The 21,986-nt window shown below is 41.2% G+C and overlaps 1 protein-coding gene across 1 annotated transcript in view; it reads right to left on the bottom strand.

Moving 5' to 3' along the window:
• Window positions 1-21,986, bottom strand: part of LOC118120443 (ephrin type-A receptor 6) — a 155,724-nt gene that overhangs the window by 105,283 nt on the left and 28,455 nt on the right. The window contains exon 3 of the mRNA XM_035175374.2: window positions 8,756-9,419. Within this exon, the coding sequence (XP_035031265.2) occupies window positions 8,756-9,419 (664 nt within the window). The remainder of the gene's footprint in view (window positions 1-8,755; window positions 9,420-21,986) is intronic.

Genomic DNA, 21,986 nt, shown 5'->3' on the forward strand with positions numbered 1-21,986 from the left:
CTGGGTTAATGTTAATGGCTGTTCTTGGACAACTTTCTACACACACACACACAAAACAACTTACTCTACAATCCCCAATGGACTTGACATACTGTATCGACCTGAAATTATAACCTTAAACACTGAAGCCAGACTCAACCTTATTTCTAACTTCATAACCTTAATTCAGTCCCAGTTGTGCTCTCAGACTAATTATATCTAACTATTACACTTTAATAAAAAACATACAAAATGAGCCTGACCACAAGAACAATGGGCTGTCAAAAGTGGGTCAGTTACATGTGACCTCAAACAGCCTCTTCACCCACAGATTTAAGGTCATTGCATCATACTGCACAAAGTACAGAGCACAGGCTTGTGCAATATTTGCATTAGGAAGTCATCCACAGTTGGATTTTCTGAGTCTTCCAGAGAGCAGTTAAATATGGCAGCCTCGCTCAAATTCAATGTTTTCTTTACCAAAGCCTTGTTATGTTGGCAAGAATAGAACTCATTTAAGATGCAGGGTTTGACTTCGGTAAATCACAGGATGAGGAGTCAATCTCTCCGGTGTGACTGTAGACGGGAATTAACCAGTGGTAATATATAGAGTCACAGGTTTTGCACATGCTCTGCTATTTAACAAACGTTCCTGTTAGCACCTTGTCAGAGTTACAGAACAGAACAGTGACTCCCCCATCTACACCAGCTAAGTGTGACTGAATGAGTCACTTGCAGTTATTGTTAAGCTGTGGTTCGCAGCCAGCGACTGCATGAATAAGACCCCGCCACCCTCCGCTCGCTGCTGCCCACTCGACGACCTCCCTGGCCTCCTCCAGATGGCACCCATTTTTCACTAGCAGTGGCCTCACGACTGGGGCCGCTGATCTCTACTGCACGGTCAACAGCCATCAGCAGGACAAAAAAGTTTCACCTGTCAAGAACACAGTCAAGGTCAGGGAGACTGGAAGACCACATCATGTAAAAGCTATTTCCACTTAAGGTACAAATTTAAACTTAACTTGAACTACTTTTCATTTAGGTTGCATGTGACTCTGTAAAGCCAGAGAACATTATATTACAAGCTGTTTACTTGTCTACTTCATGCTGAGCATTGCAGATCTGCATGGGAGGGATCCTGCTATTAAAAATATCAATATTCTGTCCAAGGCTACATTTTCCCCAAAAATGTAGCCTTGATGCTCCGCTATCGCAAGTTGTACCTAGTTGGGGTACACAATTTTTCAGTCTGATAAAAATATGGTTACTGGGGACACATTACTTGTAGGGTTGGATATTATCAGCACGAGCTATGTATCAGTTGATCTGATTTCATTTCACTGAAAGTAAAAATGCATATCATCATAATCAACAACATTTTCTCTTCAAAAAGAGGACGTACTCGAGGAAGAGGTCACTAATAGGTGGACCGTCGTACGGGTCCGCACCCAGACACCATCTTACTCTGACCCCAACCTTTAACTGATTAATCATTGAGACTTATCCCGTTCAGACAGAGGGTTTCTTTACTAACTGAAGGGGCTTTTCTTCACTTCATAACACTGGTTTAGCAGCCCAGGAAACCCACAGAACAATTGCATGAGTTGTAAATCATGTCGGATTTAGCTAGATCTAATCTGGGAAAATGCAATAAGCATTCCGGAAATGGGTGAGTTACAAACACCAGGGAGGGACGAAGGAGGAAGAATAGAGGGGGATGAGTAAGTCAGAGAAAAGTAGGAAAAGTAAAGTTGTTCAGTTGTTAAGATTGTTGAAATTGTTAGAACATTGGCTGAGACAATTAAGTGTAAATCGTATTTTTATTTTTAAGAAAAGGGAAAAAACGTAATTTAACATATATATTAACATATTATTGTATTTTATTTTCCTTGATTTTACTGTCAGTTGTTTACTACACAGAGATGTTGATACATCTAATTTTTCAAAATATGTTGCACTGAACCATAACTTTAGTTGGACATTATATACATTTGCTTGGGGCAATGTTCTCTATCTGGACCTCTCTGAAAGAAGATTTCCTTTTACTGTATATAATTGTCAGACTCATCAACGTATGGAAGTCAAATTCTTAAATTGAATGATATTGCTTTCAGTGATAATTCACTGGGCTCGTTGACAGCTCGTAGTGACACCGAACGGAGCAGTGCACTGACAGCAGAGTACAAGCACTGGGCATAACTCAAGCCACATCAAGCCTTTGGCAGGGGAAGCTCCTTTCAGAGGTACACTGAGCTTAATGACAACTCAGGGGAACCATGCATTAGCATACTGTCAGCGTTCAAAGAGCTTTCAATGATATTCTTTTTGATAGCTGCAACGGAAAAATGCTAATGGAACGACTGCGGAGACAAACAAATAAAAAGCTGCAGCCATACTGTATGATTTGAATTCATAAATACATTTCAATGATGGGAAATTCATAAACCATTACACGTCTGATAAGAAACATCATGTTATGAAACGACCGCAGACACTTTGTTATCCGTCAAAGAGGAGGAGCGACGGGTCCTTCACAACTCGGATGTGTGTTGATGCCGGGTGAAGTGAAGAAGAATGTTATTTTAAAATCTACCATCCACTTCTAGCACACTCTCTCTCTCTTCGCACCTCCCTCTCTCTCTCTTTCTCTCTCCAGAAACTCCCAATTAAGCCTGAAGGGCCATGCTTGTTAAACTAAAACCATCCTCTTCTGAAATGTCACAGCGTCTCCCTGCAGTGTGGCCCCGTCTGTAAGCAGCTCCGTTGTTGATGCCAGCCTGAGCCCCCGCGAGTGTGTCTCCTCGCGTGTGTGTTTGTGTGAGTGTGTTTTGTGAGAGCAAAATGTCTCTGGCACTGACACTTTGCACTTGTTGTCGGGGCTTTAGTGCATCTTTGGCTTTTTGTGTGTCCGTGAGTGACGCCAGGAGATTTGGCGCGTGGTGTATGCTGTTGTGTCTCCGTCCTGGCATGTGTGTGTGTGTGTGATTCATGTGATTCATTAAGCGTGTGTTTTTGCCTGTGCATTGCCTCTCTCTTGTGTGACATCTCATTTAGCAGGCTGACAGGCTGAGGGATATGTACTATAATTGTTGTCTGACTATCTTCATGCTGTAATTGAAAATGTCTCGAAACTGTGAGAAACTTTCTCGGGGATGTGTGTACCAGCATGCCAATTAACATTAACACAGCCGTTCCTGTTACCTGACCAATTACCTGTGTGTAGTCCAGCCCAGACACCTGATGTTGTTCCACTGCTGTGTTGGATTGTGTTAAATGTTATCTCAGAAGAACAGGCTGAACAGAACTGTCAGTATAACTTGTGGTGTTAACATTTGGAAATACATTTTGTTGGAGGAGAATAGTTTGATCTCAAAAACAAAAAGATAATCAAAAGTGTTGTGTTATACTTTTACCTCAGTAATCCTATGCACTATATATTTGGTTCTGGTTTTAGGTTACATTTTCCTTCACTTAAGTTTAGTATTTTTTCACTTATTACTGACAATTAATGGACAATTTGCATATCACATCTATCTATCTCATTATGAAATCATTGTGAAGTAATTTATCCATCATGTCTATAGTCCTACAGGATGGAGAAACAACTGATTTTGTCAAATTGTTTTTTTTTGGAATGAACAAAAAACAGTACCAATCAAATAACAAAATGTCCCAGTGTGTCGTGTTATGTTTAGTCCTTCGCAGTATCTGTTATTCTTTAATACGTGATGAGTGCAGTTATTCTCAGTGTGTGTGGCAAAGCATTAGTTTAGAATGCAAATAGACTGCTCTTACTTTGCTTACGCCCAGCACAGGGAAGAACCACTTTGGTTTGGCAAATAACACACAGCACACCCAGCGACACCACAACTTACAGGTGCACATACATATAAATAAACACACACAAGCACACTGTGATTACATTATTCATAGCACTGCAGAGAGCTCTTACACAGAGACCGATGAACACAAAGACCTGCTGTAAAACACAGAGCGGTAACAGCACCGGCTATATTGTCTTACCCTGAAAGATGGAGAGAGGGAGCGATAAGAGAAAGACAGCTAGATAAAAGAGAGAGAGAGCGACTGAGCGTACGTCACTCATTTAGGTATGCAAGGTGCCATCTTGCATTAACACCACAGATTGCACTTATTGATGTTTATGTCTAAAGTGCGTGCGTATGTGTGTGTGTGTGTGTGTGTGTGTGTGTGTGTTCGAGGAATATCTCACATTGTGGGGACCTATATCTGTTTGGACATTAACAGGACCTGTCTTCCTTATGAGCAAAACGTAAGTACCCATAAAGTATATCATAAATTATATCATTCAATTTTATGGTGAAACATCAACAACTTCTTTCTCAATTTTCGTCTATAGATAGCATACCCCCCATCCCACACACACACAATTTATCTGACAATAGAAATAGGATATTTTAGTGATCATCATATTCTCACATGTATGTTAAACCAAATTAAATGGGCTGTAGTGCAAACTATATTACACCAAATATAGTTTAACGGTCCAAAGCACACTGCTCCACCTGCACATAAGAAAACGTATTGAGACAAAAAAAGGCTTAATGGAGATAAATGGTGCGGGAACAGTTTCCTTGCCAAAGAGGCACTTTCTCTCCCTCCCTCATCGTTTTCTCTCTGCCTCCGTTGCCTCTCTTTGAAAGAAATGGGCTCTGTGTGTGTGTGTGTGTGTGTGTGTGTGTGTGTGTGTGTGTGTGTGTGTGTGTGTGTGTGTGTGTGTGTGTTAGTGTGCATCACCCGGGAAACTCCATTTGTAAGGCTACATTTTACTTTGCTGCGCAACATTAACCACAATTTGCAACAAGGAGCTCAAATATATTTAAGGCAACCTGATGAAATCAGTAATACCAATATTCAGCAGTAAGTTATTAACATGATTAAAGGAACACTCACAATTAATGCATCACAATGAAGCTGCATTTTGTGCCAATTAAATTAAGTTTTTTATATATAAAAATGACAAATAGATTTTTGTTCTTCTAACCACCTCAAGAGCTGGGTTATGTTGCTCCACAGCACTACTAGTGGTCGTCCAAAGGACACCTTCCTCATTTGCACAACAAATAACTGATCTGCAATTTTGCTATAAAAATGTTGCTCCTTCAATCTAGGAATGGGATCATATTGTTATATGAAGGCTCATAACCATCTGGTTATAGATTCAATAATCAAATTTGGAATCTGAAAACATTTTGGGCATAAGCTACGAGAGAAAAAGATAAAACAAGGAAATGTGTTCTAAAACAATGTGCCAACTTACAACGAGCACATCATTTGAAATAAGGGCAGCAGGGTTTATCAGATTTGATTAACATCAGCCTCAGTGCAGCACACGTACACTACAAACGTCATGCAGGAAACGGACAGGGGATTATAGTACTATTGTAACCAAATTCAGTTAGAATGACAGAAAGGGATTATTTGGCTTTAGCTGGTTGGAAAGCATGGACAGTTTTTAAAATCTAACTGGAACTAAATCCCTATATTCAGACTTCAGGCAGCTTCTCTTATGCGATAAACAAAGGTTCGTAAGTCAGAAATGGAGAGTGTCACATATCTGTAGCTGTGTAAGGGGTTAGATTGAGGAATAATTACATAGTAAAGCTAATCCTCCCTCTTTGTGAGATCTGAATGGGATAATGTCACATGAAGAGTTCCATCCCACCTCTCTGATCATATACAGATAATCTTGCAGAAATCTGTTGCATCTAAAGAGTGAAAATACTTTAAACTAGGAAAAATCTTCCCTTTAGCGTTTCCAGCATGACAACCACAGGATTTTCTCTTACTTAACATGCATTTAACATAAGGCTTTAACTGGCGCTTAAGCTCATTGATTTACTGTGAGTGCACGAGCTGCATAAAAGGCTAATTCCCTGTCATGACACACAAGCGAGCAGAGACGGGGAGCACACAAAGGTCAATGCTGTGCTTCTCAACACTTTTCAATCATGGTATTTTACTCAAATCACAAATCATTCAAACCTGTAATTTCCTCCTAGCTTAGTCACGCAGCCGTAGCATTTAAAGGACCAGTTGGTTGTAAACTAGGGATTGAAGCATTAGCTTAGCCAGCCACCTCACTCGTTCTCCTTCAATGCCCAAGGCTCTGCAGTGGTACCTAGTGCGGAGGCTTTTAATAACGGCGCTTGTTTGAACCCCCGGAACAATGAGCAGCGGCTGCATTTCAGGGCTGACACTGCAGTAAAATGCCATCACACTGCCCAAAAGGCTAAACTTAACCCAAGTGTGAAATCTGCTTCTCAGAGAGTGAGCGGTGAAGGAGAAGGAAGGGAAGAAAGAAGACAAATTACTTTAGTTTATTGGGCCACAGGCACGCTGATAGGTGACCCTTTTGTGGTTGTTTATCGCTATAAATGGCAAAGAGCAGAAATGACTCTTGTTCTACTTCGGCTCCTTTTTGCCTCTTTAAACTACGATGTGGAGCAATGGGTTTTATGAACTGCAAACACAAAGACAGATTTAAACCAAACAGGTAAACACTTCACAAAGCTCTCGCTATTTAAATGTGTCATGCGGTCACATACTGTCAGAGTACACAGCTTACGTTGTTTGCAGTGTTTATCAGAACTCCTGGGTTTTGTGTCATTACATTGGTGAACACTCATTTGTGAGTCCGGCAATGCGTGCAAAATGGCAGCAGGGATTCAAGTCTCAAAAACAAACCCACTTTACCATCTGTTTTCCTCCGTCCTCAAGAGCAGGTTTATCTACCATAACTAAGCTTGTCACACAACAATTAAGGGATGTATAAGTGTAGGGGGGGGATAATAAAGGAACAGACATGAATGAAGTAACCAATTTTGCTATAGTCTGGCTATAATCACAGCTGCAGTCTCACCCCTGGCCTGTTGATTGCGATGCAGCTGCGAGTGCAGCTGGGAAACCTCGCCGACCCGAGTCACAAGATGAATCGTAATCAACTGTATGAGGACATCTGGTCCTCGATGGCGAACGAATGGAGGAAAGCAGTGAGTACAGTCTTGAAAGGATTGTTTGAAAGAACACTACAAAGCTGTAGTTTTAAGGTGGTGTTGGCTACATGGGTGATTTTCAGAGAGAGACAAAAGCGGTACTTTGTCATCCAATCTGTGCCAATACTTCTATCTGCTGTGCGTTTTGCTCAATCTGGTAAAGGCAGAGACATTATCTTGACTGGTCACAATGCCACAAACTAGTCAGCTGGACACAGATGAATGTTTGGGGGTTTGTCCTCCAGCTACGTGCCAGTGTCTTTGTTGCTGTTTCATAGAAGCTATTGGATGTTTTAAAATCAGTGTTGCACCACATGTGGTATATTACTTGTCAGTGAATTAATAGTGTATAGTTAATTTCTACACCAAATTCTCTTCATACTACACATTAAGTGGGTGATTTCTCTCCAAGCACAATGGACACCCTGTAGAATGAATCTTCTTTAGATTAAAGTCACGTGTACATATTACTCGACAAGATTTTAGAGGAAGTTCTTCATCTGTACTACAGCATTCCCAGTGAGGTGCCACTAATAACCCAAAGCTTATATCAGAGAGTTGAGGATCAAACTGCTACCACCCTGTCTGAGGTAATCTGTCACACACAGGTAGCCCCATGGGACATTGGTTGTAGACCACCTACTCGGTGCACAATACAACATGGGGGCATGCCTGATCACGTACATAGATTGTTTGGCTCTCAAGCCGTACGCTAAAGATGGACCAATGTACACCAGCGTGAAGATACATAAACAATACTTGTGTCCTTTGAACCCAGAACAAACATCTGAATATTCACCTTTCAGATCCATCTCTAAAGCATTGTTTGTTTTGTTTTACCATAATTTCACTAATCTTGCATGTACTGTTATTTGCTAAATATCCTCTTTTGAATTCCTGCAGCCGTTAAAAGACTAAGAAAATACAAGGGGATAAGGGGAATTAAATTAATGTCACAGCTTAAGCCCAGTAACTGACAGACCTAGATTTAAAGTATACTAACACGCACACGCACACAAACACGCACACACACACCTCTCTGCTGTGAAACTAATAATCCTAAACAGTGTCATCCCTTCACATTATTCCATCTTATTCTCCAGAGAGTAGACAGCTCGCAATAACACTGGGGGAGCAGAGGAAAATGAAAGAGAGAATGGAGACAGGAGGCGAAATCGAGAAGAAAAAAAAATCTTTGACTAATGAGAGCACAACAGAGGAGTGAGTAGAAAAAAATGGACAATCACCGACATATAAGTTATTTTTTTGTAGCATTGTGAAAATACATGAAGTAGATGGAAATAAAGTTCTGCACTTAATATATCTCCCACTTCATTTATCCATATTTCTTACCTTTCTGGCTGGTTGATGCATCAATTTTTATGTTGAATAGACCAAATACGAAATTGATTCGCAGGCTAGGTTGTAATGTTATACTACTTTATGTCCCATGTTTATGTTTATAGGCCATTATATGAATAAATTAAAGAGTGAAAAAGGAGGAGAGAGAGTAAAAAGACGGTTGAGGGAAAGATTTGAGTAGAAAGTAAGACTTTCAGGGAAATGATTAAATGCTGTGTGGAAAGTTACAACCTATGAATCATAGATGGTTTGAGGGGGGGCAAAATGAATATGAATAAGTCATATTTAAGTCAGAGGTTTGTATTCTCAGCATTGCAGCATTTGGTGATACACTAATTGATGAAGAGCAAAATATACGATGTAAAGATTGGGAAACTCACCAACACATGTGCCGTCAATCTCCTCATACCCAACGCTGCAGACGCATCTTCCCAACGGAACCAACCAATCACCATCGGCTCCACAGAAGAGTTTGGGTGTGTCCCTTTCTTCCGCATGGTCAATACACGCTCCCCTCACCTCCACCAGTGAGGACGAGTCCACACGAGGCACTGTGTCTGGAAAGGAGGCCAGGTTCCTCAGTGTGAACGGACATTTCTTGTAGTAAACCCTCACTGAAACCAAGGCGATACAGGCGCCAATGTCCTGGAACGCCAAATAGAAGCCCTTCCTGGTCATGGGTCCCACCTCGCGCACCTCTGTGTTGAGCTTGAGGATGCGATCTCCGAGGTCCATCTGAGTGAAGCTCTCGTCAGCAGCAATGGTGTCAATCTTGGTGTACTGCACAGGCTTGAATTTGACAACGTGACCTTCGTCAGTCTCATGGTAGAAGAGGTTGAACGTCTCTTTGCAGGTGCCCGACACCCACGGGATGGAGTTGCAGTCGCGCAGGGTGAAGCGAAGCTCCACGTAGATCTTCTGAGCCGCCTGCCGAGAGATCCAGTTGGAACGAAGCCAGTTGTTCTGGTTGGGCTCCATCACGTTGCAAACCTGGAAAGTGTGGATGGGCCGGTTGTGCTCGTCCATCTCTGTGATGGCATCCCACTAAAGAGGAAATAAAAGGGGGAGGGTGGTGGTGGGGAAGAAGAGGAAAAAGACAGAGGAGAGAAAGTAATTAAACAATAAGACTTGTGTCTAAAGCCCCGCTGGTGGTATTCAGTATTCAATATAAAAGTGATCGATGAAAAGAATGAACGTCATCCTGATGATTTTGCTTGTGGGGCTTACATTTGTAAACTTTGTGCCTGTTGTGACAGCGAAGAATTCACCATGGAGTCATTGACATTATCTCCATGGCTGCACAATGGCATAGAACAGTACAACCTAGAAAGTTCTGTTTAAGACCAGACACAATGGACAAACCGATTCTTGTTCTGATGGTTGCACTTCACCCACTGTCTGGATGGGAAAATTGGTCCACTCCATAGCCAGGGATATTAAATTGGGACTTTTTTTTCTCAGTTTGCAATATAGTGGAACTGAACACATCAATACAGAGTGCAATACACCATAATTGATACCGTGTGGAAATACACAGTGTGCGGTAAACACAAACAAACTAAGAGGACGAGGGGAAAGACAGGCAGGCAGGAAAACAGGACGAGAAGGAAACCTCTACCATCACTCTTTCTCGGAAATCTACGTTCATTGAATAGTAAACTGAACAAACTCCAGGTTTATGTCTAGCACCAGTAGCAGGAGCACAGGAACACATGTATCGCAGCCTTCATGGAGACGTAGCCTGACAGTTGGGTTCTGACTTGGATCTGTACAGTATATTGAAGGCTTGAAAACATGACACAACTTGACAGGGACAAGGCTACACACTGATAAGCAGAAAGGGGGTGGTGCCTGCCTGTACATAAATCAAAAGCGGTGCCAGACTGTAATGGTACGGGAGGGAGCATGTAAGGTTGACATTGACATGTAGTGTACTGCCACCAACAGTAAATTAAACAAGTCTGACATTATATTGGACATGATTAACAAGGTGGAGAAGATATCTTTACATTCACATACGCTTCTCAAAGGCGACTTCAAGCAGTGGATGGTGTTTTACCAGGTTGTCAGTCTGTGAGAGATGTCGACAATGCACCTTTAATTATATTGAACTCTGGGCCTCATTCACCAATATCTACTTAAGAATCTTCTTAAATTCGTTATTAAGAAGTTTCCCAACAAAACTCTGTGTCAGATTCATGGCGCGTTCTTAAACTGCAGAATTGTTGTGATTGTGTAATGCCATGTTTTTCGTAAGTTGAAAGCACCTGCCAGTTTTTCAAAATTAGCATAGGTTAACGACCCGCTAACGCCCATATAAGGGCATGAGACTGCAGTGCCGTGTGCAGACACAGAAATCACAGAACCTGAAAACAACATTTCAGAAGTCAGGAATGATTGAATAAAAATCTAAAGACAGCGCCACACTGGACTTGAACCGTAATAAAAGCTGTTATTGTAGTGTCAGCAGTGGACAAAAAATACCACACACAAAAAAAAAAGCTGTATCATGAGAAAGTCACATAACTGAAGGAAAAAGAAAGTTTGATCTCAGATTTGAAGTCAAAATAAATGTTGTCAAACCGATAGCGAGGGAGACGGGACCAGAAAAGGAAGGTGGACAGAATATTCGAGCTGGAGCGGCGCATCATCGCCGAGCATCTGTGGGAACTCGACCTGAGCCTGACAGGACCCCTCGGACATGCCGGGCCGGGTTCAGACAAAATGTTTTGAATAATGTTCGGGTTCAGGTCTCGCTTGGTGTGCGGTGCCCACACAGGGAGCAGTCTGTGGCTGCAGTGCTGGTGAAGTTGCATCTCCTGAGCCATCTCTCATTTCAGAACAGAAATAAACTCGGTTTTCAGAATTAATAGGCCACACATGGAGGTAACATTTTAACTAAAAGCCGTATATGCCAAATATTCCCTGTGTGTGTGTGTTCTCCTCCTCAACATTTCCAAATAGAACTCAGACAGTAGGCTCGATGTAAATGCTTTTAGCATCTGAATTACTTTCATCTTGTATTCAGACGACTGCTGTAGTAAAAATGTAACTATCACAATATTGCAAGATTTCCTGAGAGCGTTGTTGTTTTGTCTCTTTTCAGAACTTCACATTACTCATAACTTAAGAATCTGAGGACAGGTGCTATCTTTTTTCAGACTCAAATCTAAGATTAAATCTGTCATTTCTAAAACCAAAGAAATTATTTTTACCCAAATACAAACATTGAAATCATCCAGACATACAAATACATGGGAGCTGTGCTTGATGATAGATTAAGATGTAGTTAAAAGTACATATGTGATTATTGGTTCTGCAGCATCTACTGTATACTGCCTATGTTGACTAAATACATATTTGGTTGTTTTAATGTATGTAGGAGAGTCGTCATACTCACAAGCTTGAATTGCCCCATAAGGCACAACTAATAATGTTGAATTGAAATGATTTAACAAACTAACAATCTCTCTTTCCATTCATTCTTTCAGGTCTTTCCTGGTGGGCTGACTCCCTGGATGATGTGTCACTCCAGCTGCCTTGTCATCAGCGCCCGGGTCACATGATCAGCGAGTGTGGCAGCTTCGCGGGGTCATGAGTTACCTGTCCCCGTGTTGATGCAAGAGAAGTTAATGGGGGTTTTTAGCCCCCTGGTCCTGCACTGGTCTCTGGTTTTATTAGAGTGGGGACTGGCTGCACAGGCGACCCCAAAACCACCTGACATCGACCTCCAAGAATCAAATTACCTGTCTGGGAAAAAAGGGGCTCTCAAATCATGTCGCTTAAAATGCAGCACTGGACCTTCCGTAGGCTGCAGAGTTTGCCTTTGTGTGTGTGTCCTTGTATATTTAGACTTCAGACCCTGTTGCTTAAACTGTATGCGACAGAGCAGTGACTGGGGTGTGTGTAATTGTACACATTCTGCTACCAGTACTATTACTTCATGTGTGTAACTTTCTATGAAAAAATGTTGCGTGGATTTTCATTGAACTTCAAAAGTATGAAATTCAAATGGAAGATATATGCACCCTTATCATTTATTCATACATCTTACTCCATCAAAAGCCCAAACTTTCCTCATATCTGAAATCCGATACTGATTCCCACCATGAACAAAGCACTATACTCTACAGGGAGAAGCAAGAGACGCACGTAGGAGGTTAGGTGCAACGCTAAAAACAACCAACTAACATTTATATGACCAACCCTCTGCATTTTGATGTGAACCGACAACATCACGCAAAACCTCCCTTCTATGCAAACACAGCATTGAGAGCTGTGCTAGAGCTGGTAAATTTACCAATACTATTTGCCTGATAAGCTTGCACATTTAATAAGCTGTTTTGCACTTAGCTAAACATTAGCTCTTGATGAGAGTAGTAATCAAAGCCGAGTGTTTGCTTTCACATACTCATTATCTGTTTTTAATAACATGTTCTAATTCAATCATCCGAAGACGACAGGCTTTAATCTGCCCGTCCCTGGAGGTGCAACTGTAGCATTACAGTCGAGCAAATTGATTTTCATTAGTTTTGATGTTGCCCATCACACACTGCACACCCATCACTGCGGTAAAAAAAATCACCATCTATGAACTGAACTTTAGAGTAAACAAGATGCAAGAACCAGGAAACCAGGATCGCTGCTGTGACCACGTTGTGGATCGTGATGGTGGATCGTAGGTTGTGATCGTGGACCATAGATCATGACAGTGGATCACAAAGCCCAGATCGTGATGGTGGACCGTGGATAATGATCATGGTGGCAGCTGATTGTGGATCGAAATGGTGGATGGTGGATGGTGGATTGAGGATCGTGATGGTGGATCGTGGTGGCAGCTGATCATGGACTATGATTACAACAAGACTGCTTGATATACAATATGCCTCCTCACATATTCTTCCATTACTGGCAATAACTCCTCCATTTCAATTGGCACTGCTGCTCCCTTCATCTCTATCAGACATTTTCTTAAAGTCTGCTTCTATGAAACTCTTACAATTTAACTGCTTGGGAAACTCATTAATCATAAACTCACTCTGACTGACTCTGCAACTCTGTTCTTGAAATGTCTGAAAGATTTGGGACGTGACGAGTTCAAGCATCACAGCAGAATATCAATTCATGTTAGAATAGATCTCTTACTGCAGTATCTTAATTAATTATTTTGGAAAAATTAACTGCAGTCACCTACCTTAAACATTAATGTCCTATTATTGTCTGGCATCTGCACAGCCCCACAATGAAACATTAACATCATAACCTACCATCTGGTATTAAGACTTACAATTTTTACGCAGGCATTCACATACTATATATACAAACCATGTTATGACATAAGCATGGTGCAAGCTTTTTTAGTTCCTGACACTTTTATTCACGACACATGTAGAGCTCGTATTATTCAATGATTCACTTAATCAACATAAAAATAATCAGCAAAAAAATGTCACACATTCACCATGTCCAGCTTCTGTGAGGATTTGCTGTGTTTCTTAGTTTAATGGGATAGTAATACAGATTCTTTTACATATCGGACAGCTGGTCACACAACACAGGCAGTTGAGCTTTGATGGATTTTGCACAGTTTTGGTAATTCAAAAACCAAATGATTAAACAAAAATAGAGTTGGCAGACGAACTGTAAATGGAAGAAAAAAAGGCCCTGTGCAGATGCTCAACTCGGCCTGGCCATGGAACTCGCAGCAGATTTTAAATGTGCTGATTCAATCCACCCTTCAGGCCTTTTTCAATCTGATTTGACCACTTAGTCAGCTGTTGACCTGCAGGGGTGTTTGTATGTGGAGGAAAGATGCATCAGCACCCTTGGGCTCAAAGACTTTCTTTTAAGCATGGTAAGCTCTACAGCTTAGGAGACTTACTAAAGAAATTGATATTCCACAGGAGAATGCCATGTCCAAGTTTAAAAGACGATGTTTGACATTTCCACATCGGGGACATGACTTGGGATTTTTGAAAAAGGTCATCATGGAAATGTATGGAAACAAGAACAAGCGGGTCTCTGTTGAAGATGCTAACAAAGAGAGGTTGGGGATTCAAATAAGGTTTGTCTGAGAGAAATATTGCACAGCTGCACCAATGGCTCTAAGCACAATACAGACAAATTGTATTTGATAAGCCTGGTGATAAATATTGCTGCAGATTGTGTGAATCCTGTGTGGATTCCCAGAGCAAACAACAAGAAATATTTTTAGTCACGTCAATTCCTCTCAGTATAGTTTAGGACAACATATTGCACTGTCGTAAAACTTAGTGATATTAAGCATCCAAATTAAACTTTATGCTCCTATTAAAGATGCTGAAGGGAAATGAAGCAAAGTCATTGAAACCCCAGTCAATCACAAATCTGTAGAGAAGGGCTGTCATTGTGCAGAACAACTACAGTTGAAATGTATGTGACTGTATTACTGTGAGAACAGTCGACGGACAACAGAACTACTACATGTCTTTAACACCCCCCCACACACACACACCCACCTGCGCGCACACCAAGGTCAGACATAGCCCCCAGTCTTTCTCTGCCCAGGACATTTTTTATAGTCCATCGAGGAGGATACAATCTTATATATCTCAGTATAAAAGTGAATACATTCTTCCTATTAGACTCCAATCTTAAATAGAAAAGTATTGAATCTGAGACCAAGGAAAGAAAGAAAGACTGACACAGCGGAGATAGCAAATAGAAGGTGTCAAGAATGTATAGAGGTTTACGTTAGCGTTTGTGTTCATCAGCAGTTACAATGGAACCACAATAAAGTTAGGAGGCAGTGGAATGAGCTAAAGTGCCATTGGAGATAAACGGTGGCTAGAGACAAAGCGAGAGGGGCAGATGTGTCGGAGTGATTTGTCCCAAAGGGGGAAAACACTCCACTGTGATAGGAACACATTGCTACTTGAATCCCCAACTAAACACCACTCAGAGCTGATCTAAAGGCCTTTCGGAGTTCCCCATCCTGTCAGCTAGCTGATAACGTCAAACAGGTGGCAGCACTGCTGCTTTTTATTCTATAAAAATATGGGAATTCAGTTTTTTCTCCAAACCGTCTTGCAAGCAATGAAATATGTAATCAATGTATTGTGTGAGCTGCTGATTGGTAATCTAACTCTTTTTTCAAAGTAGAAAACTTAAAGCAAAGCCTCACCTGGCCACCGCACTATCTCGCCAGCCAGCCTCAACGTGCATAATTGAGAAAAAGTGGTTGATTGATTGCAGCCTGAGACCAAGTAGGCCCTTAAAGTCCATCTCTCTCTTGCAAGAAAGAGAGCCAGTCGTTTTACTGGCCACTTTCCCAGAGGTGAGCTGCCTTTATTAAAACTGTGAAACCTGGAGCCCTATTGAGAACTGCACTTTTAACTACTGTGTCATAACCTGCTCCTCTTGTCCTCAATCGAAATTAAACATTTAGTGAGCCAAAGCCTCCCTGCCACCTGGCTGGGTCCGAGGCTGTAAAGAAAAAGAATTAAACACAATTTAAAAGTCAAATATCCCTCTGTGTGAATGAGAGTGTGTTACGACCCGCTATTAAAGAATTACTTAATAATTACATTATAGACAGAAAATAGTGGGGCAGGTTAAGGAGCGTGCTTTAAATGGTTTATTATCAGACTGGCAGGAGATGTGTGATCACTGTGCAGAACACACACAGACTCTGTCTCTATTATTTGACATACATTCATTGCCTGAAGACTATCACCTTCACCAAAGCTGTGTTGCAATTCAGGAGCTGCATCCTCTGAAGGACTAGTTCTATGCTTTGAGCTGGTCTGAAAAACGGAGGATTTGCTCCAACAGTTGGATCCTTCGTTGTTTGGAAATCAAAGGACACTTTTGTTGAGCCTCATTTGAAGGATCCTTCAAAATGGGATGGCCTTGTCGTGGTGCTGTGATGCAAATGGTCTGAATTGGGACACAGCTCATTGTTACTTCATAGTCTCCCCCATCAAGGTGTCTGCTGCATTGAGTAGAAGTAATGCATGTAAGGCTGCTGGCCCTGATGGCACCCCTGGATATGCCATATCCCACTGCAGGTGCCTACATGACTTCCACCATCATGAAGTGCTTTGAGAGGTTGGTCTTGGCTTATATCAAAACCTTCCTACCACCCACAATTAATCTGGGCAACAATGAGTTCAGCATTCAACAATGGCCCCTACCTAACAGACCAGAGTGTGTTAGAAAACCACATCTCCTCAAGCCAAACCCTGAGCACTGGTATCCCACAGGGCTGTATGCTGAGCCCCCTTCTGTACTCCCTCTTCCCTATTAAGTGAACACAAGTACATATAGTCACAATACCATTATCAAATTTAGAGATGACTCAATGGTGACTGGCTTTATCAATAACTATTATGAGTTGACCTTGACAAATACACATAGAACCCTGAATCAATCCAGACTCTCTCTTTAATGATTAAAAGTACACGGATCAGCCACGACATTAAAACCAGTTACCTGTTTTATTGTTGCGGCTGATCAGTGTATTCAAAAGTATGGAAATTATCAAACATAAGGATTCTGACTTTTCTCGGTCCCCCATTGTGTGTTGAAATAATTAATGCGAGTAAACAAACACGGTACACAATATCCTGTGAAATATAGTGTCCCACAGCAGTTTTAGGGAGGAATTACAAATGTCTCCTGGGGGAAAAAACAGGACAATGCTCTTGTATAATATTAGTGGCAAAGATGAACACATTGAAAATCACAGGTGCATCTTTCACCACAGGAGACTAGATCTGAATGAATATTTATAATTTTTCCTTCATCCTCACCTGGGACTGCAGGACTGTGCAAAGTGCTCTGTAGCTTCACCTGCTTAACTGAGGGCAAGACATGACTCTGCAGCACACACACACACACACACACACACACACACACACACACACACACACACACACACACACACACACACACACACACACACACACACACACACACACACTTTGACAGCAAAGTTTGGGAGCAGGTGAGTTTTCTCCAGTCTCAATTAAAGCTAAAGACTTAAGAGAAGGAAAAAAGTGGCCAACAAAAACACCCAGACTATTTTTAATAAACCCTCTAACCCAGTTGCTTTTCCATTCCAAACAAATACAAGCACAGACGTTGACTCATATGCTGCCGTCAGTTAGGAGCCCTCAGGGGAGAGGTGGATACACTTATGTGCAGTCATTTCTTTTTGGTTTGCAACATCACAAATCACCAAGTGATGATCAGATGACTAAACAAACGTTTAATCACAGGACACAATGTCTTGTTAAAGAAAGCTTATTAAAATATATATTATACACAATTTATGGCGGGTTATCACACGTGATGTGTCTAAGAACTATTTAGATTGAGTCCATCCTGCTGTTCCTGCCTGAGTGGCAGGAAGTGATCACTTAATTTGAAGGTTCTGACTCGATTATGTTAAGTCAATTTGAGAAAGATTTAATTTGTTCTACTTTCAAAAAGACAAATTGCCCGTGTTTTTTTTTTTGGAGGCCCGTTATTTCTTAGTACCTGTCGGTGTCCATTCTTCAACACTAGAACTTAATTTCAGCAAATTGGGTAACAAAATGTGCATTTTCCCCCAAAGTTTCCAAACACAATCCTCTGTTTGTCTGATTAACTTTTCTTGTGCGCGCTCTCTCTCTCTCACACTCTTTTTCTCCCTTCTCCTCTCTATTCCCATGTCCGTCCTCTGTTTGTCTCATCTGTCTACCTGAAGCACGCTCTATCTCTGTCCTGTCGGTGAGTGTGTGTGTGTGTGTTTTCCCACTGTCAATGGGATTGAGAGATTTTTATTTAATCCAAGAGTCTCTGTCAGTGATGGATGAAAAACATCCACTGCTACCTCCCCACAAGACACACACCCACACCCACAGGGTAGTAAGTGTTAGGGAGATGGATGAAGAGCTCACTGGGGGACTTGATGACAGCACTTTGACTTTATAAGGAAAGAACAAACAATGAGAAGAAAGAAAAAACAACTAAAACTTAGTGTGAGAATGTGAGAAAAACACATGTAATGCAAAGTGTTTTTTTCAAAACTAAAAAAAAACGAAGGAATGTTAATGACCAGCAAGATTGTGGCTGGCCCCCCGAACCCTGAGCACAAACCAGTAACCAGTAACCAGTAACGCCAGTAACGGACTAACTCTACATACTCCTAAATGTCCCTGTGGATCAATAAAGTATCTATCTATCTATCTATCTATCTATCTATCCATCTCAATTGTAAATATCTTATCTTATCTTATCCCATTCATCTCCAAGACTTTCTCTCAGAGAATACGGGGGAATCTTTCTACATTCAAAACAAATATTCTGTATTTGAAAAATACATGTGAAATACATAATGTGAAAAACAGGATGTATTCCTCTAGCTCAGATCACAAACTCCCACTTATTCTGATGTACAATCTCTAATCACATTATATGGTGAATTGCATATACACTTATATTCAAATAAATTGATTCCGTTGACATTTGTGTTTTGTCACAATAATGGTGTGTTTGTGTGTGTGTGTGTGTGTGTGTGTGTGTGTGTGTGTGTGTGTGTGTGTGTGTGTGTGTGTGTGTGCGTCAGATGTTGGTCTATTGAGGGCTCATTAGGGACAAGTGGGGCCTAACTCGGGGGATTTCGTCAATATCTGGCAACCTTGGCTGAGTCACTGTGTTTAACAGAGTGTCAAATAGAAAATCAATACTTTGATTGTAGAATTATGGAGATTGGTTTTCACGGTGTACTTTAGGTCTTCCAATTCAATTACTAGCGGTGTGCCAATGTGGAGCATTGACACTGAACAGAATCCTGCATAATTATACTGAACATGTCAGAAGATCTTTAATAATGACACCGGAGAAAAATGAAAGAAACCCACTATTTGTCAGCCTGGTGGTCGACATATTAATCATGTATAAAAGCCAATAATGTTAATGCGTCTGTTTGAATGATGACAACATTAGATTTGTCTCACAAATCACAAATATTTCATTTTCATGTTCAGTTTATATCTTTTCAGGTATGTAGTTGTTTTTCACTGTTCTTTTGAGAGCAATTCATCAATTAAAGACACCAACACACACACAAACACAGACACACACACACAGTTTACTGCCACAAAATCAATAGAAGCAAGTGAACAGCAGTGAGCAAATGAAATCCAAAGACCCTGTGCTCCTCTCATTCCTGCATCTATCACAATGGATGGGCAGCCAGCAGGGTGGAGCCAGAGCGCCCATCTGTCATCCCTGTGGCGCTCTCACAAAGTGACACCCTGTTGGTCATGGCCTCAGTCATCCTCCCAAGATTGTGTTCAAGCTTTATGATGTTTTGAAGCCAGCTGACGTTGGACTGATGTTAGCAGCTAATATGCAGCATCTTTGTTTGCTGAACCTTTTTAAAAGTCACCAAAACACAGCCAAATGACACAGGCTGAGAGTTTCCTCTCCAAATGAAATTCTGGCCAGGGTTTAATAACCCTTAAGAGACTGTTGAGTAAAATCCCCAAACTTTACAATAACTCTTTAGCCAGATATTGGCATTATACTGTTTCAGTCATTCATAACAACTGTGGTCAACAAAGGAACTCCCAATAAGATTTTGGAGCTGGAAGCCATCTTGTTTCTGTTTCGAGTTTTGAGGAACACATTCACAGAAATGCACAAGCTGTCACGTTTTAATGTATCGCTGTTTTTGTTTTGTGTGAAGAAAAATATTTGACTTGTTTGATTAAAAATAAACTAGTCCAAGTGTAAACAGTGCACCGCAAACAGAAGACATAGTCTTGGCGCAGATATCAGCTGTCTAAAAAGTGGTTATTGTCCCCAGAGGTTTTTTCATCATCAGACAATAGCTGATGAGCTCCGAGATTGGGTAAGGCCTGATTTTTCTTAACTTGTATAGTGCACTGTGAGGAAACAGATCCATAATCATCAGAGTTACAGTAGATCTCACTGGCAAGTCATTTAATTCAATAGCATACATCAAAGCACATATTGGCTAACCCTTACCTTCTACACTTGAAAACTTTTTTCATTTCAACTTGTAAAAACTGACACAGCTCCACTTTTACAACCTCTGGACAAGCGATACTTCCTGAAGTAAACACGGAGAGGCTGCAGGACACAGAGCAAACTATTACACTGCTCAGATCTGAGAGTAGACAGACGAAGGCAAACAGAACCACTCACTTCTTATGCAGCTTAAGTTATTACACTTTTCACCCATCGTGACTTTGGCAGATCTTTGCCTGTGTAGCCTCCGTGTTTTTAGAGATAAACAGCCTGTTATGGTAAAACATCGAGTGTACAGAACGGGGAACAGAAAACCATTTTCATTTCTAAAATTTACAGAGCTGCTGCAGACAATAGAGACAAGAGAAACAGAAAGGGGGGGGGGGGAGAAAGCATTAATGTCTCCTTTGTGACAACTACTACACCAGCCCAGTGCAATGACCAGGGCCATCCATCAAGGGTTTTATTGATTCTCACATAACACAGCTCATCTATGCAAAATGAATTGGCCTTTTAAAGTCACATGTTTTCCTTAAGAAGACAGCAGAGTGGCTGGTGATAAATGCCACCGCGTTAAGGGAAAATAACAGCCTCACCTTATATGGAGATACGGCCAGGAGACTGCCAGAGCCACATTCAGAATGATTGGCTCTGTCACCACCACATGTCCATGTTGTGCATTATATTTAATTTGGCACCAGCTGTTACAACAATGTCTTATTTGTCATTTAGCACAGTATAATAACCCATTACAGTTATGGCTTCTGCGGAGGGTCCCAATCTATCAATCAAGTGCAGCAGCCACAGATCACTCCCCCTGCTGTTCTGTTCAATCAGTCAAGGCTGGCAGTGATGTATGCAGAGCCTTACCTTAACAGTTTTATTTGGACGAGAAAGAAAATGCAAACTTGTACTTTGACGAGCCTAAAGTGGCCAAGTCAGAGAATCAAAGAGGGCCGTCCTTAAAGAAAAGACAGCCCCGGTACCCACACTGCAGCCCTGCTGAGCAAGTCACTGGGTCCCAGCACCTCTGGGGCGGATGTGCTGAGCCAGACCTCTAACCTCTCAGTGCAGTGTTAATGAAAAAAATCCCATACATGACAGGATCAATTCAGTAGTCAGCGCCTGTACAGAGGAGTTTGACCAGAGAGGCTGATGTTGCGTTTCTTTGGAGTCATACCTCTGAATTTGCTGAATGCTCAAGTTCAAACATATCAATCACTGCAGATGGGTTTAGATATGTGACTGTTTCATGTTCATTTTTCAACTCTCCGAAAGGCACTGGTTTAGGGAGAGTACTTTGTTGTTCCTCTGACAGCAGCTTGACATTTGTATTTCTGAATGAAAGGTCTTGACGATTATTGGGTGTATTTTAGTGGTACTTAGGAGCTTTAGTAACTTAGCGTAGTGCCCAAACTTTAGCACATGCCACAGTTGCAGGTTGTTTCGTTTTTTGTTACTATTTTTAAAGATTGAAGTTGTCATTGGCGCTGTCATCAGGTGGAAAAGTCAACTGTTTGATGCAAGATAAAATATATATTTTTTAAGTTTGTGTAATAATTTCAATTTCACTTCATTTAACTGTAAGTA

The sequence above is a fragment of the Hippoglossus stenolepis genome, chromosome 13 (genome assembly GCF_022539355.2).
Source record: "Hippoglossus stenolepis isolate QCI-W04-F060 chromosome 13, HSTE1.2, whole genome shotgun sequence".
NCBI classification, from domain to species: domain Eukaryota; kingdom Metazoa; phylum Chordata; class Actinopteri; order Pleuronectiformes; family Pleuronectidae; genus Hippoglossus; species Hippoglossus stenolepis.